At 37.2% G+C, this 27,355-nt stretch overlaps 2 protein-coding genes across 4 annotated transcripts in view; one reads left to right on the top strand and one right to left on the bottom strand.

Moving 5' to 3' along the window:
* LOC126744468 (uncharacterized) overlaps nt 1-2,399 on the top strand; it is a 29,670-nt gene extending 27,271 nt beyond the window's left edge. For both annotated transcript variants that reach the window (XM_050451909.1, XM_050451908.1), the window contains exons 2-4: nt 1,516-1,744; nt 1,845-2,138; nt 2,204-2,399. In XM_050451909.1, coding sequence (XP_050307866.1) covers nt 1,525-1,744; nt 1,845-2,138; nt 2,204-2,322 — 633 coding nt within the window. In that variant the 5' untranslated portion in view covers nt 1,516-1,524 and the 3' untranslated portion in view covers nt 2,323-2,399. The remainder of the gene's footprint in view (nt 1-1,515; nt 1,745-1,844; nt 2,139-2,203) is intronic.
* Nucleotides 2,400-7,603: 5,204 nt separating this feature from the next.
* The window catches only part of LOC126744377 (uncharacterized), a 63,836-nt gene continuing 44,084 nt past the window's right edge, over nt 7,604-27,355 (bottom strand). The window contains exons 1-4 of one of the 2 annotated variants that reach the window (XM_050451758.1): nt 10,857-10,987; nt 10,560-10,800; nt 7,771-7,869; nt 7,604-7,712 (exon numbers count right to left, since the gene is read on the bottom strand). In XM_050451758.1, coding sequence (XP_050307715.1) covers nt 7,704-7,712; nt 7,771-7,869; nt 10,560-10,769 — 318 coding nt within the window. In that variant the 5' untranslated portion in view covers nt 10,770-10,800; nt 10,857-10,987 and the 3' untranslated portion in view covers nt 7,604-7,703. Of the gene's footprint in view, nt 7,713-7,770; nt 7,870-10,559; nt 10,801-10,856; nt 10,988-27,355 lie in introns of those variants that run through there. The other variant, XM_050451757.1, reaches the window with a different exon arrangement.

The raw sequence follows: 27,355 nt of genomic DNA, 5'->3' as shown, positions 1-27,355 counted from the left end.
TTCATGAGAATATTCCCAGTAGTTTTCTAGATATTGGCGTGTAAAGTGACTGCTCACCTTGAAAATTAATAATTTTTCTTGGTCATCATCACAGAAAAAATCGGATATTCTGAAAAATATTACTTGGGCTGGTTTAAACCTTTAATATTTTTTTAAGAATATTCTTTTTTACATATAATGTTGTTTGTTTCACGAGAATATTCTTAGTAGTTTTCCACATATTCGGCTTTAAAGTGACTGCTCACCTTGAAAATGTATAAATTTTCTTGGTCATCACCACAGAAAAAATCGGATATTCTAAAAAATGTTACTTGGACTGGTTTAAACCTTAAATAATATTTAAAGAACATTCTTTCCATAATACAATGCTGTTTACTTCATGAGAATATTCCCAGTAGTTTTCTAGATATTGGCGTGTAAAGTGACTACTCACCTTGAAAATTATTAATTTTTCTTGGTCATCACCACAGAAAAAGTCGGATATTCTGAAAAATCTTACTTGGGCTGGTTTAAACCTTTAATATTTTTTTAAAAATATTCTTTTTTACATATAATGCTGATTGTTTTATGAGAATATTCCCAGTAGTTTTCCAGATATTCGTGTTTAAAATGACTGCTCACCTTGAAAATTAATAATTTTTCTTGGTCATCACCACAGAAAAAGTCGGATATTCTGAAAAATATTACTTGGACTGGTTTAAACCTCTAACATTTTTTTAAGAATATTCTTTTTTACATATAAAGCTGTTTGTTTCATGAGAATATTCCCAGCAGTTTTTCAGATATTCGGCTTTAAAGTGACTACTCACCTTGAAAAATAATAATTTTTCTTGGTCATCGCTAAAAAAAAAGTCGGATATTCTGAAAAATGTTACTTGGACTGTTTTAAACCTTGAATATTTTTTTAAGAATATTCTTTTTTACATATAATGCTGTTTGTCTCATAAGAATATTCCCAGTAGTTTTCCAGATATTCGGCTTTAAAATCACTGCTTACCTTAAAAATTAATAATTTTTCTTGGTCATCATCACACAAAACGTCGGATATTCTGAAAAATATTACTTGGACTGGCTTAAACTTCAAATAATATTTAAAGAACATTCTTTCCTTAATACAATGCTGTTTGTTTCATGAAAATATTCCCGTTAGTTTTCTAGATATTCGCGTGTAAAGTGACTGCTCACCTTGAAAATTAATAATTTTTTTTGGTCCTTAATTAAAATCTACCCGGAAAATTTAATATTGAAATGTAGTCCTACAGAAAGGTTCAAAATAGAATTTTCCTGGAAACTTGCAGACACCCACTGGAAATATCCAGATATTAAACTTCTATTGGCACCAATATAAAAATACACCTTGATTCCTCACACTTACACTTTGTGACAGTTATAAAAAATCTCCTGAGAAAAATTTCCACTTCACTTCTGGAAATGTCCACATATATTATCCACCAACCAAAAACTACTCTAATAAGTCCAGAAACACCCAAACACAAGCCTTTTACATTCTTTCAGAACTCCAGCATGTTTCCATACCCATACCAAAAGAGAGAGGCACAAGTTACATCTGGATATCCCGGATTCCTTCCGTACTGGTTGAATTTGCCAGGATACCAAAACCATATGGGTTATCCAGGTTATGGGGCATATCCGTCCATGTATGGAATACCTTTTGGTGGGGCAAATCCATTAGTGGGTAACCCATTGATCAACAGGGAGGTTATGGGGTATCCAGTAGCTCCGGGTAAAGAATAAATAATTAATAATATTAAATGATAGTAGAAAGTCAAATGAAAAACTGACTGTTTTAATTTATTATTAATTATTTGTTTGTAAATGTGCAGGTTTCGATCCTCAAGCACAATTCCTCAAACAACCGGGAGATCCTCAAAGAATGGACGATATTGAGATAGTAGATGTTTCTCCTGAGGTACAGAGAAGGATGTTGGGATGGCCTGCAGAAGATCCTGGTGTTAATGAGCATTCTACAAGTGGAAAACCGCGTTACACCGTAGACGTTGATACTCAAACAAGCAATAAAACTGTTATACCTCATAACTTGTCGAAGCCATTTATCAACGAGAAGAAATATTTGACGACCATAAGGAAATCCTTCGTTTATGACTCAAAGAATCCAGGTAAATGATGATTATTAAAAGATTAATGATTCATTAATATGTGCGTGTTGTTTTTTCGCTTGTAGAACCAATAAAACCGGTTAATATCCATATAGTGAATGGTGAGCAAGTGACCACCACCCCACCACCAGAAACTACTGTGGATGAAAATGTTGTCGGGATTAAATCGTGGTATACCGATTGATCGATAAATTTGTTATTTAGGTTTAAGTGTCATAAACTGCTATTAGGTTAGGTTCAATAAATTTGGAATAAATTGGATTTTTTTGACCTTGCCTAATTAAATAAAAAAAGTCCACAAGTTCGATGTTTATCCCACTTTCAGGCTTCTCACGTCCAAGAAATATGGACGATCGTAATGAAATTATGCTTCTTGTATGCAGTGGAATAAACTACGTAAGAAAAACACAATTTCCAGAAGATCCAGGACGTATTAAGGCACTGAGAAGAGGTAGAGACGAGGAAAAGTCTAAAAGTTCGATGTTTATCCCACTTTCAGGCTTCTCACGTCCAAGAAACCTGGACGATCGTAATGAAATTATGCTCCTCGTATGTAGTGGGATAAACTACGTAAGAAAAACACAATTTCCAGAAGATCCAGGGCGTATTAACGAACTGAGAAGAGGTAAAGACAAGGAAAAGTCCAAAAGTTCGATGTTTGTCCCACTTTCAGGCTTCTCACGTCCAAGAAAAATGGACGATCATAATGAAATTATGCTCCTTGTATGCAGTGGGATAAACTACGTAAGAAAAACACAATTTCCAGTATATCCAGGACGTATTAAGGAACTGAGAAGAAGTAGAGACCAGGAAAAGTCCAAAAGTTCGATGTTTATCCCACTTTCAGGCTTCTCACGTCCACGACACCTGAAAGGTCGTAATGAAAATATGCTCCTTGTATGCCGTAGGATGAACCATCCAAGAAAAACTGTATTTCCAGAAAATCCAAAAGAAAACCTGGAAAATGGAAAAAATCCATCAAATTCCTGGACGTTATAAAAAGTGTCATCACCTACCTGGAATATCTAGAAAAATTAATACATAAGCCTGCTAATAAATAAACGCTAAAACCTGGAAGACGTTAAGCTACTGAAAGATTCTAAAATCATTCCAGAATCCTGGACAAAGTAAAAAAACAATAAATGAAATTTTTGTTGCGCAACATTGATCCACGAGATTTTATTATTTGAAACAAAATATCGAGGATGCTGAGGGTGCCGTGGCTAATGCAACAAATTTTGTTTTTACCAAATGCATTTGTAGCTTAACACCCTGTTAAATCCTTGTCTAGAGACTTGTTGCATAACATTTTAGCATCCACAACCAAGTTGCTTTGTAGCATGAAATATGCCCACTAAACTTTCCATAAATTCAATAGTCCTGACCTGGATATATTTTAATTGTCACCTTATATTCCTACATCAATATCCACTTCATGCTTTTTTAGTGCAACAAATGTCGCTTAAGTCAACTCTTATATGTTTGCTTTAACAGCAACATATGCGCTTCGGACATGTTGCATTGTTAGTAGCAACAAATATTATACTGACGATATTATTAAGTCAAGTGCTACAAAATGTTGCATGTGTTAGATGTTGAGCAACTGTTTCATGGCTTATATAAGCAATAGATGTCCACATCACTAATGCTTTAAAATTTTTTGACTTTTTATAGGTTTTGTAGTGCAACAAATGTTGCTCGGACGTATCCATGGGCACTGAACTACAACATTTTCCAGTAATGAGAATAACGAACGTATTTCAAATAGTTGCATGTTCAGTCTGTATATATGGACAACAAATATTGCTGCATGGTATTTTGCATAAAAAATAGAAATATATTGAAGATATATGGTACAAGATAATTGTTGCGTATGTTGACCAACTTTTCTATATCATATGCAATGACGGTTGCCTTATGATTTCTCAAATACTTAAAAGTTTGGTCGTGCAACAAATGTTGCTAGTACGTATCCAATAGCACGGTTTAATAATTTGACAATAATGATTATAGTCAGTATTGCCAATAATAACAATAATCGTCTTTTTTATTAAAAAAATAAAATAAAATTACAGAATTATAAAAATGGTTGCATGCTGTGTATTTCTTGGTCAGTAGGCTTTTAATGCAACAAAAATTATTTGTTCATACTTAGATGCTTAATGCTACAATATAGTGACTCTCTACTGCAAATTACATTAAATACTTTTGTAGCAGCCAATATTGCTAATACGTGCCCCAGAGACAAAAGAGTTTCAATATAAGAGTACAAATGTTGTTAGTACGTATGAGAATAAAATAAGATTAGGGTGGCATGTATGATGTTCAAAAAGCTCCTGTAATGCAACAAAATTTGTTGATTACTGATACAAATTGTGCCATTTTTGTTGCAACAAATGTCGCTTCTATAGTCCTAGCGGAGTTGCACTACATTTTGATATTTGTAAGCAAGGGTTTTGATTAAGTTGCCATAGCAGTGACATGACATGCAACAAATGTTGCTAGTACATATCCAATAGCACGGTTTAATATTTTGACGATAAGGAGTATAGTCAGTATGGCCAATAATAACAATAATCGTCTTTTTTATTAAAAAAATAAAATAAAAAATACAGAATTATGAAAATGGTTGCATGCTGTGTATTTCTTGGTCAGTAGGCTTTTATGCAACAAAAATTGTTTGTTCATACTTAGATGCTTAAGGCTACAATATAGTGACTCTCTACTGCAAATTACATTAAATACTTTTGTAGCAGCAAATATTGCTAATACGTGCCCGAGAGACAAAAGAGCTTCAATATAAGAGTACAAATGTTGCTAGTACGTCATGAGGATAAAATAAGATTAGGGTGGCATGTATGCTGTTTAAAAAGCTGCTGTAATGCAACAAAAGTTGCTGATTACTGATACATATTGTGCCATTTTTGTTGCATCAAATGTCGCTTCTATCGTTCTAGCGGAGTTGCACTACATTTTGATATTTGTAAGCAAGGGTTTTGATTAGGTTGCCATAGCAGTGACATGACATGCAACAAATGTTGCTAGTACATATCCAATAGCACGGTTTAATATTTTGACGATAATGAGTACGTATAGTCAGTATTGCCAATAATAACAATAATCGTCTTTTTTATTAAAAAAATAAAATAAAATTACAAAATTATAAAAATGGTTGCATGCTGTGTATTTCTTGGTCAGTAGGCTTTTAATGCAACAAAAATTGTTTATTCATACTTAGATGCTTAATGCTACAATATAGTGACTCTCTACTGCAAATTACATTAAATACTTTTGTAGCAACAATTATTGCTAATACGTGCCCGAGAGACAAAAGAGCTTCAATATAAGAGTACAAATATTGCTAGTACGTAATGAGGATAAAATAATATTAGGGTCGCATATGGTTGTATGTTGTTCAAAAAGCTCCTGTAACGCAACAAAAGTTGCTTACAGGAGCTTGTATGTTGTATGTTGTTCAAAAAGCTCCTGTAACGCATCAAAAGTTGCTTCTATAGTTCTAGAGGAGTTGCACTACATTTTGATATTTATAAGCAAGGGTTTTGATTAGGTTGCCACAGGAGTGACATGACATGCAACAAATGTTGCTAGTACGTATCCAATAGCACGGTTTAATATTTTGACGATAATGAGTATAGTCAGTCAATAATGACAATAATCGTCTTTTTCATTGAAATAAAATAAAAATACAGAATTATGAAAATGGTTGCCTGCTGTGTATTTCTTGGTCAGTAGGCTTTTAATGCAACAAAAATTGTTTGTTTATAGCTAGATGCTTAATGCTACAATATAGTGTCAAAGACTGACCCTCTACTGCAAATTACATTAAATACTTTTGTAGCAGCAAATATTGCTAATACGTTCCCCAGAGACAAAAGAGTTTCAATATAAGAGTACAAATGTTACTAGTACGTAATGAGGATAAAATAAGATTAGGGTCGCATATGGTTGTATGTCGTTCAAAAAGCTCCTGTAACGCAACAAAAGTTGCTTTTATAGTTCTAAAGGAGTTGCACTACATTTTGATATTTGTAAGCAAGGGTTTTGATTAGGTTGCCATAGGAGTGACATGACATGCAACAAATGTTGCTAGTACGTATCCAATAGCACGGTTTAATATTTTGACGATAAGGAGTATAGTCAGTATGGCCAATAATAACAATAATCGTCTTTTTTATTAAAAAAATAAATTAAAAATACAGAATTATAAAAATGGTTGTATGCTGTGTATTTCTTGGTCAGTAGGCTTTTAATGCAACAAAAATTGTTTGTTTATACTTAGATGCTTAATGCTACAATATAGTGACTCTCTACTGCAAATTACATTAAATACTTTTGTAGCAGCAAATATTGCTAATACGTTCCCCAGAGACAAAAGAGCTTCAATATAAGAGTACAAATGTTGCTAGTACGTAATGAGGATAAAATAAGATCAGGGTGGCATGTATGTTGTTCAAAAAGCTCCTGTAATGCAACAAAAGTTGTTGATTACTGATCCAAATTGTGCCATTTTTGTTGCAACAAATGTCGCTTCTATAGTCCCAGCGGAGTTGCACTACATTTTGATATTTGTAAGTAAGGGTTTTGATTAGGTTGCCCTAGGAGTGAATCAACGTTTATATATAAAAAATAATTTAATATCACAGAATATAAATTTAAAAAAAAAACAAATTAAGGAAAATGTAAGACTCTTATGCACCTATCACTGATCTTGATGTATCCTTTAACGCACACGGTATTAATGAGGAATCTGGTGTCCAAATCGGGTGTGTCACTTGATAGGAACTTGACTAGAAGAGAAAGAAAAGTGTATTTGAACGTCGCATAAACGTTTATTGCATGTTCGTTGCAATATCGTTGGACCAACGTTGGATACAACACACAAAGAGAGTAGCGGGAAAAATTTACCATTGGTTGCATTATCCTGGCCCGCCTGGTGACTATTAACCATTTTTCCAGAGTTTCCTATTAGATTGGTAACAGTAGGCTTCATTTTAGTGAATTTGGGTGTATTTACTGAAATTATTTTGAAAATTGGAACCTTCTACTTCATTCATGTCTTTCTACTTACCAGGTTTTCTCATTATCTGCTCAAACTCATCAGGATTATAAATTCTATCGTCTGTTGGACGACCAATGGTCACGTGTAAAACTAAATTCACCAATAGAATCACTGTGATCATCTGATCTGATTTAGCGTCATATAATTATGGTTCTAACCTTTAATTTAAACCAAAACACAAGTTGTTTCATTTAATTCAATGGCAAATATGAACTGAAAAATTTTAAATCACTATAAGGTTATCGCTTACAACTGATTAAAAAAATCCCCTTTAGTGCTGTGGTTGGCAAACGATATTTACGTATTTATTATAAACAATATTTACATGTTTTGTAAGTTACTTAAGCATCCTCAGGAGAGGTGATATTTGTTGCTAAAAAAAGTCTTGTTATGGTGCTATAAAGGTTTTATTACTTAATTTTTCCCTAAAAATAACCAATAACTTAAAATTAGAAAACACTATCACGTTTGTTGACTCTGGCTGATTAATGTGTCTGCAAATGAAAAATAATTAAATTATATTTTTTTTTTATGATTTTTTTTTTGACTTACAGAAGTACCGTTCTTCGTCTCTCCGTCTTGCTTATATGGTTTGTTGATGCACGGGTCGTCTCCTTCTACATGTTTGTGGTCTTTTACTAGTTCCTTTGCCTAAAAAACAAAAGTGTAGATTTTGCATTAGAATTTAATTAACAAAAACATAAATAAATATACGTTTATTTGCCAATATAAAAACTCCTATAGCAACCTTAGCAAGTTGTACAGAACTCTAGAAGCAACATTTATTGCACCAGGTGCAACTGAACAAAAACGTACAATAATTTACAATAAATAGCCCCGATATTTAGTTGCAACTTTATTAACAACTAACAAACAATTTTTGTTGCATATCAAGAGCGACATGCAAACGTTTTGTGTATTAGCTAAAGCTACTACATGGAAAACCTCAATATCTTCGATATATACGACTTTTTATATTGAAGCTCTCATGCGACTCCATGATTTAGGCACCTATTAGCAATATTTGTTGCGACATGTGAAAGCGCAAAACATATTATGTAAATGTGAAGAAATAGTCCATACTTGCAGTGGAGTCGTGGGTTAAGGTATAATGAAAATCCTTCAGTCTTCCTCCACTTATTTATTAAACATTTAGTTAGCCTTAAATTCTCTATGTTTCGGACACAGTGGTGTCCATCATCGGGAAAAAATAAGTGGAGGGAGACTGAAGGATTTTCATTTTACCTTAACATATTATGTAAATGTACCTCTCAAGATACGTATAAGCGATATTTATTGCGAACCAGCATGTAGTTGCAACATTTGTCGCACTAAAAAAGCGTCAAGTGGATATAAAATAGAAAATTAATGTGGCAATGAATATATAATTAGCTCAGGAAGTGTTTATTCTAGTTTTGTAAATATATTTCACGCTATAGAGCAATTTGATTGTGGATGTCTAAAATTGCATGCAACTAAATCTCTTTAAACTGGAAATTATCATGATTTTAAGCTACAAATGAGAGATAAATGCTATGCGTTTAGGCATTCATTAGCGATATATGTTGCGCAATAAGAATTTATTTAAAAGGTTTTTATTTTCACTTTATTAATGGATCCTGGTGGGATTTTTTAGGTGTTTTGGCCGTTTAATGTCTTTTAAGTCTTCTGACTAATTATTCCAATTTTCCAGACTTTTGTAGACATTTTTCTAGATAAAAGTACTTAATATCACTTTTTATAGCATCCGGGAATTTTTTCCCATTTTCCGGGATTTTCTTTGGATCATCTGGAAATTGTGTTTTTCTTACGTAATTCATCCCATTGCATACGTGAAGCATGATTTCATTACGATCGTCCAGGTTTTTTGGACGTGAGAAGCCTGAAAGTGAGACAAACATCGAACTTTTGGACTTTTCCTTGTCTCTACCTCTTTTCAGTTACTTAGTAGGTCCTGGATCTTCTGGAAATTGTGTTTTTCTAACGTAATTTATTCCACTGCATACGTGAAGCATGATTTCATTACGATCGTCCCGGTTTCTTGGAGGTGAGAAGCCTTAAAGTGGGATAAACATCAAACTTTGGACTTTTCCGCGTCTCTACCCCTTCTCAGTTCCTTAGTACGTCCTGGATCTTTTGGAAATTGTGTTTTTCTTACGTAATTTATTCCACTGCATACGTGAAGCATAATTTCATTACGATCGTCCAAATTTCTTGGACGTGAGAAGCCTTAAAGTGGGACAAACATCGAACTTTTGGACTTTTCCTCGTCTCTACCCTTTATCAGTTCCTTGGTACATCCTGGATCTTCTGGAAATCATGTTTTTTTAATATAGTTTATTCCACTACATACGTCAAGCATAATTTCATTACGATCGTCCAGGTTTCTTGGACGTGAGAAGCCTGAAAGTGGGATAAACATCGAACTTTTGGACTTTTCCTTGTCTCTACCCCTTCTCAGTTCCTTAGTACATCCTGGATCTTCTGGAAATTATGTTTTTCTTACGTAATTTATCCCACTGCATACGACAAGCATAATTTCATTACGATCGTCCAAATTTCTTGGACGTGAGAAGCCTTAAAGTGGGACAAACATCGAACTTTTGGACTTTTCCTCGTCTCTTCCCTTTCTCAGTTCCTTGGTACATCCTGGATCTTCTGGAAATCGTGTTTTTTTAATATAGTTTATTCCACTACATACGAGGAGCATAATTTCATTAAGATCGTCCATGTCTCTTGGACGTGAGAAGCCTTAAAGTGGGTTAAAATCGAACTTTTGGACTTTTCCTCGTCTCTACCTCTCCTCAGCTCCTTGGTACGTCCTGGATCTTCTGGAAATTGTGTTTTTCTTACGTAATTTATCCCATTGCATACGTGAAGCATAATTTCATTACGATCGTCCAGGTTTCTTGGCTTATTTTTTTATTGAGGTTAGGATTGTGTTGCCTCGATTTTTTTTAACTATTCAACTGTGAAAGACTTTCTGTTGATTATTAATTTGTTGTTTTAATTATTTTTTATATAATGTTTTTTATTCAGGTGCTTCAGAAGAGTTTTTCTGCTGTTTATTTAATTTTTAAATAGGATCGCTTAAAATAGAATATTTTATACCAAATATTAAAACAATTTTTATTTTACTAGTTTTAATCCTCAATAACCGCTTATTATACTAATCAAACAAACAATTGTTAATTACCATGTTTTAATTTAAAAAAAAAATTTAATTATGATAAAACGGAAAATTAATTAATTTAGATTAAAAAAATTAAATTTTTAAAGATATTAAAGAAACTTCTCCTTTATAATTTAAAAAGGTCAAAAACAACTTCGCCATTACTCACCTTATGAAAAACACAATGAGTCTCATCCCTTACCGCCTTAAAACCATAAGAAACCCCATCTTTGACAGTATCCCAAAAGGTTTTCTCCTCGTTTGGTTGTATAGTGGTGGTGGTACTCCCTAAGGGCTGAACATCCTCCACAGGAATTCCCTCAACACTGATAACTCCCAAGTAAAATAACACATTGAGTCGCAACAGTTTCCCGTACATTGTTGTTGTTGTTTTATGGCACTGGTACACTCTGAAAGTCGAATTGTTTAAATAAATTATTTTGCCTTGGGTAGCGGTTACTTATACGGTTTGTAGAATGATTATTATTGTTCTTACGGGGGTCAGATATGGTTTGTTTAATATAGAAGACGTGCTAAACGAGAATGTTGTTAATTGCTATTGTAATTTGTATTTAAATATAAACGTGATTGTTCCAGGGATTTTTTTTTAATTGTAATTAATTGATTGTTAAATTAGATGCGTATGTGTGATAATTTTATTCATGTTTTTTTATTTAATTTTTTTTTATTTCAGGCAGTTGATCACGTCAGCCTTTTATTCTTAATATTTAAGTAAATTCAAATTCAATTTTTTCAAAAAGTCCTAAAAGATCTGATGAAGTTCTCAGACACAACTATATTAAAACGACGATATCTTGGAAACTTCTGCTTATACTGGTTTAATGAATAAACATTATTTGTTATGAATGTTATATTGATTCTATAGGAGCTCTCGGGAAAATTCCAACAGTTTTGTCTTAGTTTCGTCATCCTGAATCCAACGAGACCATCCGCAAGGTCCTAGCTTTTACAATAGCCGAGATATGGCATTTTTGATGGCCATTTTTGGCCTCAAAAACGAGGTCGAAAAAATACTCGATTTCTTAGTTCTGCTCGGATTCCCTTATAACCCGGTATTTTCGTGATCTACTTGATGAGAACAATCCGTTGGTATAGTCAGTTCGAATTCGAAAAAAAAAATTTTTCTGAAAAAAATCCAAACGGGGGGGTATACCCGAAAAATGAAAAAACCCAAACTTTGAAGGCCGATATCTCGGCTTCTATGAGAGCTATCGGAAAAATTCCAACGGTTTTGTCTTAGTTTCATCGTTCTGAATCCAACGAGACCATCCGCAAGGTCCTAGCTTTTACGATAGCCGAGATATGGCATTTTTGATGCCCATTTTTGGCCTCAAAAACGAGGTCAAAAAAATACTCGATTTCTTAGTTCTGCTCGGATTCCCTTATAACCCGGTATTTTCGTGATCTACTTGATGAGAACAATCCGTTGGTATAGTCAGTTCGAATTCGAAAAAAAAAATTTTTCTGAAAAAAATCCAAACGGGGGGGTATACCCGAAAAATGAAAAAACCCAAACTTTGAAGGCCGATATCTCGGCTTCTATGAGAGCTATCGGAAAAATTCCAACGGTTTTGTCTTAGTTTCATCGTTCTGAATCCAACGAGACCATCCGCAAGGTCCTAGCTTTTACGATAGCCGAGATATGGCATTTTTGATGCCCATTTTTGGCCTCAAAAACGAGGTCAAAAAAATACTCGATTTCTTAGTTCTGCTCGGATTCCCTTATAACCCGGTATTTTCGTGATCTACTTGATGAGAACAATCCGTTGGTATAGTCAGTTCGAATTCGAAAAAAAAAAATTTTTCTGAAAAAAATCCAAACGGGGGGGTATACCCGAAAAGTGAAAAAACCCAAACTTTGAAGGCCGATATCTCGGCTTCTATGAGAGCTATCGGAAAAATTCTAACGGTTTTGTCTTAGTTTCGTCGTTCTGAATCCAACGAGATCATCCGCAAGGTCCTAGCTTTTACGATAGCCGAGATATGGCATTTTTGATGCCCATTTTTGGCCTCAAAAACGAGGTCAAAAAAATACTCGATTTCTTAGTTCTGCTCGGATTCCCTTATAACCCGGTATTTTCGTGATCTACTTGATGAGAACAATCCGTTGGTATAGTCAGTTCGAATTCGAAAAAAAAAAAATTTTTCTGAAAAAATCCAAACGGGGGGGTATACCCGAAAAATGAAAAAACCCAAACTTTGAAGGCCGATATCTCGGCTTCTATGAGAGCTATCGGAAAAATTCCAACGGTTTTGTCTTAGTTTCGTTGTTCTGAATCCAACGAGACCATCCGCAAGGTCCTAGCTTTTACGATAGCCGAGATATGGCATTTTTGATGCCCATTTTTGGCCTCAAAAACGAGGTCGAAAAAATACTCGATTTCTTAGTTCTGCTCGGATTCCCTTATAACCCGGTATTTTCGTGATCTACTTGATGAGAACAATCCGTTGGTATAGTCAGTTCGAATTCGAAAAAAAAAAATTTTTCTGAAAAAAATCCAAACGGGGGGGTATACCCGAAAAATGAAAAAACCCAAACTTTGAAGGTCGATATCTGGGCTTCTATGGGAGCTATCGGGAAAATTCCAACGGTTTTGTCTTAGTTTCGTCGTCCTGAATCCAACGAGACCATCCGCAAGGTCCTAGCTTTTACGATAGCCAAGATATGGCATTTTTGATGCCCATTTTTGGCCTCAAAAACGAGGTCGAAAAAATACTCGATTTCTTAGTTCTGCTCGGATTCCCTTATAACCCGGTATTTTCGTGATCTACTTGATGAGAACAATCCGTTGGTATAGTCAGTTCGAATTCGAAAAAAAAAAAATTTTTCTGAAAAAAATCCAAACGGGGGTGTATACCCGAAAAATGAAAAAACCCAAACTTTGAAGGTCGATATCTGGGCTTCTATGGGAGCTATCGGGAAAATTCCAACGGTTTTGTCTTAGTTTCGTCGTCCTGAATCCAACGAGACCATCCGCAAGGTCCTAGCTTTTACGATAGCCGAGATATGGCATTTTTGATGCCCATTTTTGGCCTCAAAAACGAGGTCGAAAAAATACTCGATTTCTTAGTTCTGCTCGGATTCCCTTATAACCCGGTATTTTCGTGATCTACTTGATGAGAACAATCCGTTGGTATAGTCAGTTCGAATTCGAAAAAAAAAAATTTTTCTGAAAAAAATCCAAACGGGGGGGTATACCCGAAAAATGAAAAAACCCAAACTTTGAAGGTCGATATCTGGGCTTCTATGGGAGCTATCGGGAAAATTCCAACGGTTTTGTCTTAGTTTCGTCGTCCTGAATCCAACGAGACCATCCGCAAGGTCTTAGCTTTTACGATAGCCGAGATATGGCATTTTTGATGCCCATTTTTGGCCTCAAAAACGAGGTCGAAAAAATACTCGATTTCTTAGTTCTGCTCGGATTCCCTTATAACCCGGTATTTTCGTGATCTACTTGATGAGAACAATCCGTTGGTATAATCAGTTCGAATTCGAAAAAAAAAAATTTTTCTGAAAAAAATCCAAACGGGGGGGTATACCCGAAAAATGAAAAAACCCAAACTTTGAAGGCCGATATCTCGGCTTCTATGAGAGCTATCGGAAAAGTTCCAACGGTTTTGTCTTAGTTTCGTCGTTCTGAATCCAACGAGACCATCCGCAAGGTCCTAGCTTTTACGATAGCCGAGATATGGCATTTTTGATGCCCATTTTTGGCCTCAAAAACGAGGTCGAAAAAATACTCGTTTTCTTAGTTCTGCTCGGATTCCCTTATAACCCGGTATTTTCGTGATCTACTTGATGAGAACAATCCGTTGGTATAATCAGTTCGAATTCGAAAAAAAAAAATTTTTCTGAAAAAAATCCAAACGGGGGGGTATACCCGAAAAATGAAAAAACCCAAACTTTGAAGGTCGATATCTGGGCTTCTATGGGAGCTATCGGGAAAATTCCAACGGTTTTGTCTTAGTTTCGTCGTCCTGAATCCAACGAGACCATCCGCAAGGTCTTAGCTTTTACGATAGCCGAGATATGGCATTTTTGATGCCCATTTTTGGCCTCAAAAACGAGGTCGAAAAAATACTCGATTTCTTAGTTCTGCTCGGATTCCCTTATAACCCGGTATTTTCGTGATCTACTTGATGAGAACAATCCGTTGGTATAGTCAGTTCGAATTCGAAAAAAAAAAAATTTTCTGAAAAAAATCCAAACGGGGGGGTATACCCGAAAAGTGAAAAAACCCAAATTTTGAAGGCCGATATCTCGGCTTCTATGAAAGCTATCGGAAAAATTCCAACGGTTTTATCTTAGTTTCGTCGTTCTGAATCCAACGAGACCATATGCAAGGTCCTAGCTTTTACGATAGCCGAGATATGGCATTTTTGATGCCCATTTTTGGCCTCAAAAACGAGGTCGAAAAAATACTCGATTTCTTAGTTCTGCTCGGATTCCCTTATAACCCGGTATTTTCGTGATCTACTTGATGAGAACAATCCGCTGGTGTAGTTAGTTCGAATTCGAAAAAAAAAAATTTTTCTGAAAAAAATCCAAACGGGGGGGTATACCCGAAAAGTGAAAAAACCCAAACTTTGAAGGCCGATATCTCGGCTTCTATGAAAGCTATCGGAAAAATTCCAACGGTTTTGTCTTAGTTTCGTCGTTCTGAATCCAACGAGACCATCCCCAAGGTCCTAGCTTTTACGATAGCCGAGATATGGCATTTTTGATGCCCATTTTTGGCCTCAAAAACGAGGTCGAAAAAATACTCGATTTCTTAGTTCTGCTCGGATTCCCTTATAACCCGGTATTTTCGTGATCTACTTGATGAGAACAATCCGTTGGTATAGTCAGTTCGAATTCGAAAAAAAAAAATTTTTCTGAAAAAAATCCAAACGGGGGGGTATACCCGAAAAATGAAAAAACCCAAACTTTGAAGGTCGATATCTGGGCTTCTATGGGAGCTATCGTGAAAATTCCAACGGTTTTGTCTTAGTTTCGTCGTCCTGAATCCAACGAGACTATCCGCAAGGTCCTAGCTTTTACGATAGCCGAGATATGGCATTTTTGATGCCCATATTTGGCCTCAAAAACGAGGTCGAAAAAATACTCGATTTCTTAGTTCTGCTCGGATTCCCTTATAACCCGGTATTTTCGTGATCTACTTGATGAGAACAATCCGTTGGTATAGTCAGTTCGAATTCGAAAAAAAAAAATTTTTTTGAAAAAAATCCAAACGGGGGGGTATACCCGAAAAATGAAAAAACCCAAACTTTGAAGGTCGATATCTGGGCTTCTATGGGAGCTATCGTGAAAATTCCAACGGTTTTGTCTTAGTTTCGTCGTCCTGAATCCAACGAGACTATCCGCAAGGTCCTAGCTTTTACGATAGCCGAGATATGGCATTTTTGATGCCCATATTTGGCCTCAAAAACGAGGTCCAAAAAATACTCGATTTCTTAGTTCTGCTCGGATTCCCTTATAACCCGGTATTTTCGTGATCTACTTGATGAGAACAATCCGTTGGTATAGTCAGTTCGAATTCGAAAAAAAAAAATTTTTTTGAAAAAAATCCAAACGGGGGGGTATACCCGAAAAGTGAAAAAACCCAAACTTTGAAGGCCGATATCTCGGCTTCTATGAAAGCTATCGGAAAAATTCCAACGGTTTTGTCTTAGTTTCGTCGTTCTGAATCCAACGAGACCATCCGCAAGGTCCTAGCTTTTACGATAGCCGAGATATGGCATTTTTGATGCCCATTTTTGGCCTCAAAAACGAGGTCGAAAAAATACTCGATTTCTTAGTTCTGCTCGGATTCCCTTATAACCCGGTATTTTCGTGATCTACTTGATGAGAACAATCCGTTGGTATAGTCAGTTCGAATTCGAAAAAAAAAAAATTTTTCTGAAAAAAATCCAAACGGGGGGGTATACCCGAAAAATGAAAAAACCCAAATTTTGAAGGTCGATATCTGGGCTTCTATGGGAGCTATCGTGAAAATTCCAACGGTTTTGTCTTAGTTTCGTCGTCCTGAATCCAACGAGACCATCCGCAAGGTCCTAGCTTTTACGATAGCCTAGATATGGCATTTTTGATGCCCATTTTTGGCCTCAAAAACGAGGTCGAAAAAATACTCGATTTCTTAGTTCTGCTCGGATTCCCTTATAACCCGGTATTTTCGTGATCTACTTGATGAGAACAATCCGTTGGTATAGTCAGTTCGAATTCGAAAAAAAAAAAATTTTTCTGAAAAAAATCCAAACGGGGGGGTATACCCGAAAAGTGAAAAAACCCAAATTTTGAAGGCCGATATCTCGGCTTCTATGAAAGCTATCGGAAAAATTTCAACGGTTTTGTCTTAGTTTCGTCGTTCTGAATCCAACGAGACCATCCGCAAGGTCCTAGCTTTTACGATAGCCGAGATATGGCATTTTTGATGCCCATTTTTGGCCTCAAAAACGAGGTCGAAAAAATACTCGATTTCTTAGTTCTGCTCGGATTCCCTTATAACCCGGTATTTTCGTGATCTACTTGATGAGAACAATCCGTTGGTATAGTCAGTTCGAATTCGAAAAAAAAAAAATTTCTGAAAAAAATCCAAACGGGGGGGTATACCCGAAAAGTGAAAAAACCCAAACTTTGAAGGCCGATATCTCGGCTTCTATGAGAGCTATCGGGAAAATTCTAACGGTTTTGTCTTAGTTTCGTCGTTCTGAATCCAACGAGACCATCCGCAAGGTCCTAGCTTTTACGATAGCCGAGATATGGCATTTTTGATGCCCATTTTTGGCCTCAAAAACGAGGTCGAAAAAATACTCGATTTCTTAGTTCTGCTCGGATTCCCTTATAACCCGGTATTTTCGTGATCTACTTGATGAGAACAATCCGTTGGTATAGTCAGTTCGAATTCGAAAAAAAAAAAATTTCTGAAAAAAATCCAAACGGGGGGGTATACCCGAAAAGTGAAAAAACCCAAACTTTGAAGGCCGATATCTCGGCTTCTATGAGAGCTATCGGGAAAATTCCAACGGTTTTGTCTTAGTTTCGTCGTTCTGAATCCAACGAGACCATCCGCAAGGTCCTAGCTTTTACGATAGCCGAGATATGGCATTTTTGATGCCCATTTTTGGCCTCAAAAACGAGGTCGAAAAAATACTCGATTTCTTAGTTCTGCTCGGATTCCCTTATAACCCGGTATTTTCGTGATCTACTTGATGAGAACAATCCGTTGGTATAGTCAGTTCGAATTCGAAAAAAAAAAATTTTTCTGAAAAAAATCCAAACGGGGGGGTATACCCGAAAAATGAAAAAACCCAAACTTTGAAGGTCGATATCTGGGCTTCTATGGGAGCTATCGTGAAAATTCCAACGGTTTTGTCTTAGTTTCGTCGTCCTGAATCCAACGAGACTATCCGCAAGGTCCTAGCTTTTACGATAGCCGAGATATGGCATTTTTGATGCCCATATTTGGCCTCAAAAACGAGGTCCAAAAAATACTCGATTTCTTAGTTCTGCTCGGATTCCCTTATAACCCGGTATTTTCGTGATCTACTTGATGAGAACAATCCGTTGGTATAGTCAGTTCGAATTCGAAAAAAAAAAATTTTTTTGAAAAAAATCCAAACGGGGGGGTATACCCGAAAAGTGAAAAAACCCAAACTTTGAAGGCCGATATCTCGGCTTCTATGAAAGCTATCGGAAAAATTCCAACGGTTTTGTCTTAGTTTCGTCGTTCTGAATCCAACGAGACCATCCGCAAGGTCCTAGCTTTTACGATAGCCGAGATATGGCATTTTTGATGCCCATATTTGGCCTCAAAAACGAGGTCGAAAAAATACTCGATTTCTTAGTTCTGCTCGGATTCCCTTATAACCCGGTATTTTCGTGATCTACTTGATGAGAACAATCCGCTGGTGTAGTTAGTTCGAATTCGAAAAAAAAAAATTTTTCTGAAAAAAATCCAAACGGGGGGGTATACCCGAAAAGTGAAAAAACCCAAACTTTGAAGGCCGATATCTCGGCTTCTATGAAAGCTATCGGAAAAATTCCAACGGTTTTGTCTTAGTTTCGTCGTTCTGAATCCAACGAGACCATCCCCAAGGTCCTAGCTTTTACGATAGCCGAGATATGGCATTTTTGATGCCCATTTTTGGCCTCAAAAACGAGGTCGAAAAAATACTCGATTTCTTAGTTCTGCTCGGATTCCCTTATAACCCGGTATTTTCGTGATCTACTTGATGAGAACAATCCGTTGGTATAGTCAGTTCGAATTCGAAAAAAAAAAAATTTTTCTGAAAAAAATCCAAACGGGGGGGTATACCCGAAAAGTGAAAAAACCCAAACTTTGAAGGCCGATATCTCGGCTTCTATGAAAGCTATCGGAAAAATTCCAACGGTTTTGTCTTAGTTTCGTCGTTCTGAATCCAACGAGACCATCCCCAAGGTCCTAGCTTTTACGATAGCCGAGATATGGCATTTTTGATGCCCATTTTTGGCCTCAAAAACGAGGTCGAAAAAATACTCGATTTCTTAGTTCTGCTCGGATTCCCTTATAACCCGGTATTTTCGTGATCTACTTGATGAGAACAATCCGTTGGTATAGTCAGTTCGAATTCGAAAAAAAAAAATTTTTTTGAAAAAAATCCAAACGGGGGGGTATACCCGAAAAGTGAAAAAACCCAAACTTTGAAGGCCGATATCTCGGCTTCTATGAAAGCTATCGGAAAAATTTCAACGGTTTTGTCTTAGTTTCGTCGTTCTGAATCCAACGAGACCATCCGCAAGGTCCTAGCTTTTACGATAGCCGAGATATGGCATTTTTGATGCCCATTTTTGGCCTCAAAAACGAGGTCGAAAAAATACTCGATTTCTTAGTTCTGCTCGGATTCCCTTATAACCCGGTATTTTCGTGATCTACTTGATGAGAACAATCCGTTGGTATAGTCAGTTCGAATTCGAAAAAAAAAAAATTTCTGAAAAAAATCCAAACGGGGGGGTATACCCGAAAAGTGAAAAAACCCAAACTTTGAAGGCCGATATCTCGGCTTCTATGAGAGCTATCGGGAAAATTCTAACGGTTTTGTCTTAGTTTCGTCGTTCTGAATCCAACGAGACCATCCGCAAGGTCCTAGCTTTTACGATAGCCGAGATATGGCATTTTTGATGCCCATTTTTGGCCTCAAAAACGAGGTCGAAAAAATACTCGATTTCTTAGTTCTGCTCGGATTCCCTTATAACCCGGTATTTTCGTGATCTACTTGATGAGAACAATCCGTTGGTATAGTCAGTTCGAATTCGAAAAAAAAAAAATTTCTGAAAAAAATCCAAACGGGGGGGTATACCCGAAAAGTGAAAAAACCCAAACTTTGAAGGCCGATATCTCGGCTTCTATGAGAGCTATCGGGAAAATTCCAACGGTTTTGTCTTAGTTTCGTCGTTCTGAATCCAACGAGACCATCCGCAAGGTCCTAGCTTTTACGATAGCCGAGATATGGCATTTTTGATGCCCATTTTTGGCCTCAAAAACGAGGTCGAAAAAATACTCGATTTCTTAGTTCTGCTCGGATTCCCTTATAACCCGGTATTTTCGTGATCTACTTGATGAGAACAATCCGTTGGTATAGTCAGTTCGAATTCGAAAAAAAAAAATTTTTCTGAAAAAAATCCAAACGGGGGGGTATACCCGAAAAATGAAAAAACCCAAACTTTGAAGGTCGATATCTGGGCTTCTATGGGAGCTATCGTGAAAATTCCAACGGTTTTGTCTTAGTTTCGTCGTCCTGAATCCAACAAGACTATCCGCAAGGTCCTAGCTTTTACGATAGCCGAGATATGGCATTTTTGATGCCCATATTTGGCCTCAAAAACGAGGTCCAAAAAATACTCGATTTCTTAGTTCTGCTCGGATTCCCTTATAACCCGGTATTTTCGTGATCTACTTGATGAGAACAATCCGTTGGTATAGTCAGTTCGAATTCGAAAAAAAAAAATTTTTTTGAAAAAAATCCAAACGGGGGGGTATACCCGAAAAGTGAAAAAACCCAAACTTTGAAGGCCGATATCTCGGCTTCTATGAAAGCTATCGGAAAAATTCCAACGGTTTTGTCTTAGTTTCGTCGTTCTGAATCCAACGAGACCATCCGCAAGGTCCTAGCTTTTACGATAGCCGAGATATGGCATTTTTGATGCCCATATTTGGCCTCAAAAACGAGGTCGAAAAAATACTCGATTTCTTAGTTCTGCTCGGATTCCCTTATAACCCGGTATTTTCGTGATCTACTTGATGAGAACAATCCGCTGGTGTAGTTAGTTCGAATTCGAAAAAAAAAAATTTTTCTGAAAAAAATCCAAACGGGGGGGTATACCCGAAAAGTGAAAAAACCCAAACTTTGAAGGCCGATATCTCGGCTTCTATGAAAGCTATCGGAAAAATTCCAACGGTTTTGTCTTAGTTTCGTCGTTCTGAATCCAACGAGACCATCCCCAAGGTCCTAGCTTTTACGATAGCCGAGATATGGCATTTTTGATGCCCATTTTTGGCCTCAAAAACGAGGTCGAAAAAATACTCGATTTCTTAGTTCTGCTCGGATTCCCTTATAACCCGGTATTTTCGTGATCTACTTGATGAGAACAATCCGTTGGTATAGTCAGTTCGAATTCGAAAAAAAAAAAATTTTTCTGAAAAAAATCCAAACGGGGGGGTATACCCGAAAAGTGAAAAAACCCAAACTTTGAAGGCCGATATCTCGGCTTCTATGAAAGCTATCGGAAAAATTCCAACGGTTTTGTCTTAGTTTCGTCGTTCTGAATCCAACGAGACCATCCCCAAGGTCCTAGCTTTTACGATAGCCGAGATATGGCATTTTTGATGCCCATTTTTGGCCTCAAAAACGAGGTCGAAAAAATACTCGATTTCTTAGTTCTGCTCGGATTCCCTTATAACCCGGTATTTTCGTGATCTACTTGATGAGAACAATCCGTTGGTATAGTCAGTTCGAATTCGAAAAAAAAAAATTTTTTTGAAAAAAATCCAAACGGGGGGGTATACCCGAAAAGTGAAAAAACCCAAACTTTGAAGGCCGATATCTCGGCTTCTATGAAAGCTATCGGAAAAATTTCAACGGTTTTGTCTTAGTTTCGTCGTTCTGAATCCAACGAGACCATCCGCAAGGTCCTAGCTTTTACGATAGCCGAGATATGGCATTTTTGATGCCCATTTTTGGCCTCAAAAACGAGGTCGAAAAAATACTCGATTTCTTAGTTCTGCTCGGATTCCCTTATAACCCGGTATTTTCGTGATCTACTTGATGAGAACAATCCGTTGGTATAGTCAGTTCGAATTCGAAAAAAAAAAAATTTCTGAAAAAAATCCAAACGGGGGGGTATACCCGAAAAGTGAAAAAACCCAAACTTTGAAGGCCGATATCTCGGCTTCTATGAGAGCTATCGGGAAAATTCTAACGGTTTTGTCTTAGTTTCGTCGTTCTGAATCCAACGAGACCATCCGCAAGGTCCTAGCTTTTACGATAGCCGAGATATGGCATTTTTGATGCCCATTTTTGGCCTCAAAAACGAGGTCGAAAAAATACTCGATTTCTTAGTTCTGCTCGGATTCCCTTATAACCCGGTATTTTCGTGATCTACTTGATGAGAACAATCCGTTGGTATAGTCAGTTCGAATTCGAAAAAAAAAAAATTTCTGAAAAAAATCCAAACGGGGGGGTATACCCGAAAAGTGAAAAAACCCAAACTTTGAAGGCCGATATCTCGGCTTCTATGAGAGCTATCGGGAAAATTCCAACGGTTTTGTCTTAGTTTCGTCGTTCTGAATCCAACGAGACCATCCGCAAGGTCCTAGCTTTTACGATAGCCGAGATATGGCATTTTTGATGCCCATTTTTGGCCTCAAAAACGAGGTCGAAAAAATACTCGATTTCTTAGTTCTGCTCGGATTCCCTTATAACCCGGTATTTTCGTGATCTACTTGATGAGAACAATCCGTTGGTATAGTCAGTTCGAATTCGAAAAAAAAAAATTTTTCTGAAAAAAACCCAAACGGGGGGGTATACCCGAAAAATGAAAAAACCCAAACTTTGAAGGTCGATATCTGGGCTTCTATGGGAGCTATCGTGAAAATTCCAACGGTTTTGTCTTAGTTTCGTCGTCCTGAATCCAACGAGACTATCCGCAAGGTCCTAGCTTTTACGATAGCCGAGATATGGCATTTTTGATGCCCATATTTGGCCTCAAAAACGAGGTCCAAAAAATACTCGATTTCTTAGTTCTGCTCGGATTCCCTTATAACCCGGTATTTTCGTGATCTACTTGATGAGAACAATCCGTTGGTATAGTCAGTTCGAATTCGAAAAAAAAAATTTTTTTGAAAAAAATCCAAACGGGGGGGTATACCCGAAAAGTGAAAAAACCCAAACTTTGAAGGCCGATATCTCGGCTTCTATGAAAGCTATCGGAAAAATTCCAACGGTTTTGTCTTAGTTTCGTCGTTCTGAATCCAACGAGACCATCCCCAAGGTCCTAGCTTTTACGATAGCCGAGATATGGCATTTTTGATGCCCATATTTGGCCTCAAAAACGAGGTCGAAAAAATACTCGATTTCTTAGTTCTGCTCGGATTCCCTTATAACCCGGTATTTTCGTGATCTACTTGATGAGAACAATCCGCTGGTGTAGTTAGTTCGAATTCGAAAAAAAAAAAAATTTCTGAAAAAAATCCAAACGGGGGGGTATACCCGAAAAGTGAAAAAACCCAAACTTTGAAGGCCGATATCTCGGCTTCTATGAGAGCTATCGGGAAAATTCCAACGGTTTTGTCTTAGTTTCGTCGTTCTGAATCCAACGAGACCATCCGCAAGGTCCTAGCTTTTACGATAGCCGAGATATGGCATTTTTGATGCCCATTTTTGGCCTCAAAAACGAGGTCGAAAAAATACTCGATTTCTTAGTTCTGCTCGGATTCCCTTATAACCCGGTATTTTCGTGATCTACTTGATGAGAACAATCCGCTGGTGTAGTTAGTTCGAATTCGAAAAAAAAAAAATTTTCTGAAAAAAATCCAAACGGGGGGGTATACCCGAAAAGTGAAAAAACCCAAACTTTGAAGGCCGATATCTCGGCTTCTATGAGAGCTATCGGGAAAATTCCAACGGTTTTGTCTTAGTTTCGTCGTTCTGAATCCAACGAGACCATCCGCAAGGTCCTAGCTTTTACGATAGCCGAGATATGGCATTTTTGATGCCCATTTTTGGCCTCAAAAACGAGGTCGAAAAAATACTCGATTTCTTAGTTCTGCTCGGATTCCCTTATAACCCGGTATTTTCGTGATCTACTTGATGAGAACAATCCGTTGGTATAGTCAGTTCGAATTCGAAAAAAAAAAAATTTTCTGAAAAAAATCCAAACGGGGGGGTATACCCGAAAAGTGAAAAAACCCAAATTTTGAAGGCCGATATCTCGGCTTCTATGAAAGCTATCGGAAAAATTCCAACGGTTTTATCTTAGTTTCGTCGTTCTGAATCCAACGAGACCATCCGCAAGGTCCTAGCTTTTACGATAGCCGAGATATGGCATTTTTGATGCCCATTTTTGGCCTCAAAAACGAGGTCGAAAAAATACTCGATTTCTTAGTTCTGCTCGGATTCCCTTATAACCCGGTATTTTCGTGATCTACTTGATGAGAACAATCCGTTGGTATAGTCAGTTCGAATTCGAAAAAAAAAAATTTTTTTGAAAAAAATCCAAACGGGGGGGTATACCCGAAAAGTGAAAAAACCCAAACTTTGAAGGCCGATATCTCGGCTTCTATGAAAGCTATCGGAAAAATTTCAACGGTTTTGTCTTAGTTTCGTCGTTCTGAATCCAACGAGACCATCCGCAAGGTCCTAGCTTTTACGATAGCCGAGATATGGCATTTTTGATGCCCATTTTTGGCCTCAAAAACGAGGTCGAAAAAATACTCGATTTCTTAGTTCTGCTCGGATTCCCTTATAACCCGGTATTTTCGTGATCTACTTGATGAGAACAATCCGCTGGTGTAGTTAGTTCGAATTCGAAAAAAAAAAAATTTTTCTGAAAAAAATCCAAACGGGGGGGTATACCCGAAAAATGAAAAAACCCAAATTTTGAAGGCCGATATCTCGGCTTCTATGAGAGCTATCGGAAAAATTCCAACGGTTTTGTCTTAGTTTCGTCGTTCTGAATCCAACGAGACCATCCGCAAGGTCCTAGCTTTTACGATAGCCGAGATATGGCATTTTTGATGCCCATTTTTGGCCTCAAAAACGAGGTCGAAAAAATACTCGATTTCTTAGTTCTGCTCGGATTCCCTTATAACCCGGTATTTTCGTGATCTACTTGATGAGAACAATCCGTTGGTATAGTCAGTTCGAATTCGAAAAAAAAAAATTTTTCTGAAAAAAATCCAAACGGGGGGGTATACCCGAAAAATGAAAAAACCCAAACTTTGAAGGTCGATATCTGGGCTTCTATGGGAGCTATCGTGAAAATTCCAACGGTTTTGTCTTAGTTTCGTCGTCCTGAATCCAACGAGACCATCCGCAAGGTCCTAGCTTTTACGATAGCCGAGATATGGCATTTTTGATGCCCATATTTGGCCTCAAAAACGAGGTCGAAAAAATACTCGATTTCTTAGTTCTGCTCGGATTCCCTTATAACCCGGTATTTTCGTGATCTACTTGATGAGAACAATCCGTTGGTATAATCAGTTCGAATTCGAAAAAAAAAAAATTTTTCTGAAAAAAATCCAAACGGGGGGGTATACCCGAAAAATGAAAAAACCCAAACTTTGAAGGCCGATATCTCGGCTTCTATGAGAGCTATCGGAAAAGTTCCAACGGTTTTGTCTTAGTTTCGTCGTTCTGAATCCAACGAGACCATCCGCAAGGTCCTAGCTTTTACGATAGCCGAGATATGGCATTTTTGATGCCCATTTTTGGCCTCAAAAACGAGGTCGAAAAAATACTCGATTTCTTAGTTCTGCTCGGATTCCCTTATAACCCGGTATTTTCGTGATCTACTTGATGAGAACAATCCGTTGGTATAGTCAGTTCGAATTCGAAAAAAAAAAAAATTTTCTGAAAAAAATCCAAACGGGGGGGTATACCCGAAAAATGAAAAAACCCAAATTTTGAAGGCCGATATCTCGGCTTCTATGAGAGCTATCGGAAAAATTCCAACGGTTTTGTCTTAGTTTCGTCGTTCTGAATCCAACGAGACCATCCGCAAGGTCCTAGCTTTTACGATAGCCGAGATATGGCATTTTTGATGCCCATTTTTAACCTTAAAAACGAGGTCGAAAAAATACTCGATTTCTTAGTTCTGCTCGGATTCCCTTATAACCCGGTATTTTCGTGATCTACTTGATGAGAACAATCCGTTGGTATAGTCAGTTCGAATTCGAAAAAAAAAAAATTTTCTGAAAAAAATCCAAACGGGGGGTATACCCGAAAAGTGAAAAAACCCAAATTTTGAAGGCCGATATCTCGGCTTCTATGAAAGCTATCGGAAAAATTCCAACGGTTTTATCTTAGTTTCGTCGTTCTGAATCCAACGAGACCATATGCAAGGTCCTAGCTTTTACGATAGCCGAGATATGGCATTTTTGATGCCCATATTTTGGCCTCAAAAACGAGGTCGAAAAAATACTCGATTTCTTAGTTCTGCTCGGATTCCCTTATAACCCGGTATTTTCGTGATCTACTTGATGAGAACAATCCGTTGGTATAGTCAGTTCGAATTCGAAAAAAAAAAAATTTTTCTGAAAAAAATCCAAACGGGGGGGTATACCCGAAAAGTGAAAAAACCCAAACTTTGAAGGCCGATATCTCGGCTTCTATGAAAGCTATCGGAAAAATTCCAACGGTTTTGTCTTAGTTTCGTCGTTCTGAATCCAACGAGACCATCCCCAAGGTCCTAGCTTTTACGATAGCCGAGATATGGCATTTTTGATGCCCATTTTTGGCCTCAAAAACGAGGTCGAAAAAATACTCGATTTCTTAGTTCTGCTCGGATTCCCTTATAACCCGGTATTTTCGTGATCTACTTGATGAGAACAATCCGTTGGTATAGTCAGTTCGAATTCGAAAAAAAAAAAATTTCTGAAAAAAATCCAAACGGGGGGGTATACCCGAAAAGTGAAAAAACCCAAACTTTGAAGGCCGATATCTCGGCTTCTATGAAAGCTATCGGAAAAATTTCAACGGTTTTGTCTTAGTTTCGTCGTTCTGAATCCAACGAGACCATCCGCAAGGTCCTAGCTTTTACGATAGCCGAGATATGGCATTTTTGATGCCCATTTTTGGCCTCAAAAACGAGGTCGAAAAAATACTCGATTTCTTAGTTCTGCTCGGATTCCCTTATAACCCGGTATTTTCGTGATCTACTTGATGAGAACAATCCGTTGGTATAGTCAGTTCGAATTCGAAAAAAAAAAAATTTTTTTGAAAAAAATCCAAACGGGGGGGTATACCCGAAAAGTGAAAAAACCCAAACTTTGAAGGCCGATATCTCGGCTTCTATGAAAGCTATCGGAAAAATTTCAACGGTTTTGTCTTAGTTTCGTCGTTCTGAATCCAACGAGACCATCCGCAAGGTCCTAGCTTTTACGATAGCCGAGATATGGCATTTTTGATGCCCATTTTTGGCCTCAAAAACGAGGTCGAAAAAATACTCGATTTCTTAGTTCTGCTCGGATTCCCTTATAACCCGGTATTTTCGTGATCTACTTGATGAGAACAATCCGCTGGTGTAGTTAGTTCGAATTCGAAAAAAAAAAAATTTTCTGAAAAAAATCCAAACGGGGGGGTATACCCGAAAAGTGAAAAAACCCAAACTTTGAAGGCCGATATCTCGGCTTCTATGAGAGCTATCGGGAAAATTCCAACGGTTTTGTCTTAGTTTCGTCGTTCTGAATC

Source organism: Anthonomus grandis, chromosome 14 (assembly GCF_022605725.1).
Source record: "Anthonomus grandis grandis chromosome 14, icAntGran1.3, whole genome shotgun sequence".
In the NCBI taxonomy this organism is placed as follows: domain Eukaryota; kingdom Metazoa; phylum Arthropoda; class Insecta; order Coleoptera; family Curculionidae; genus Anthonomus; species Anthonomus grandis.
Note: the sequence above shows the minus strand (reverse complement) of the source record. Positions and strands in the feature narration are given on the sequence as shown.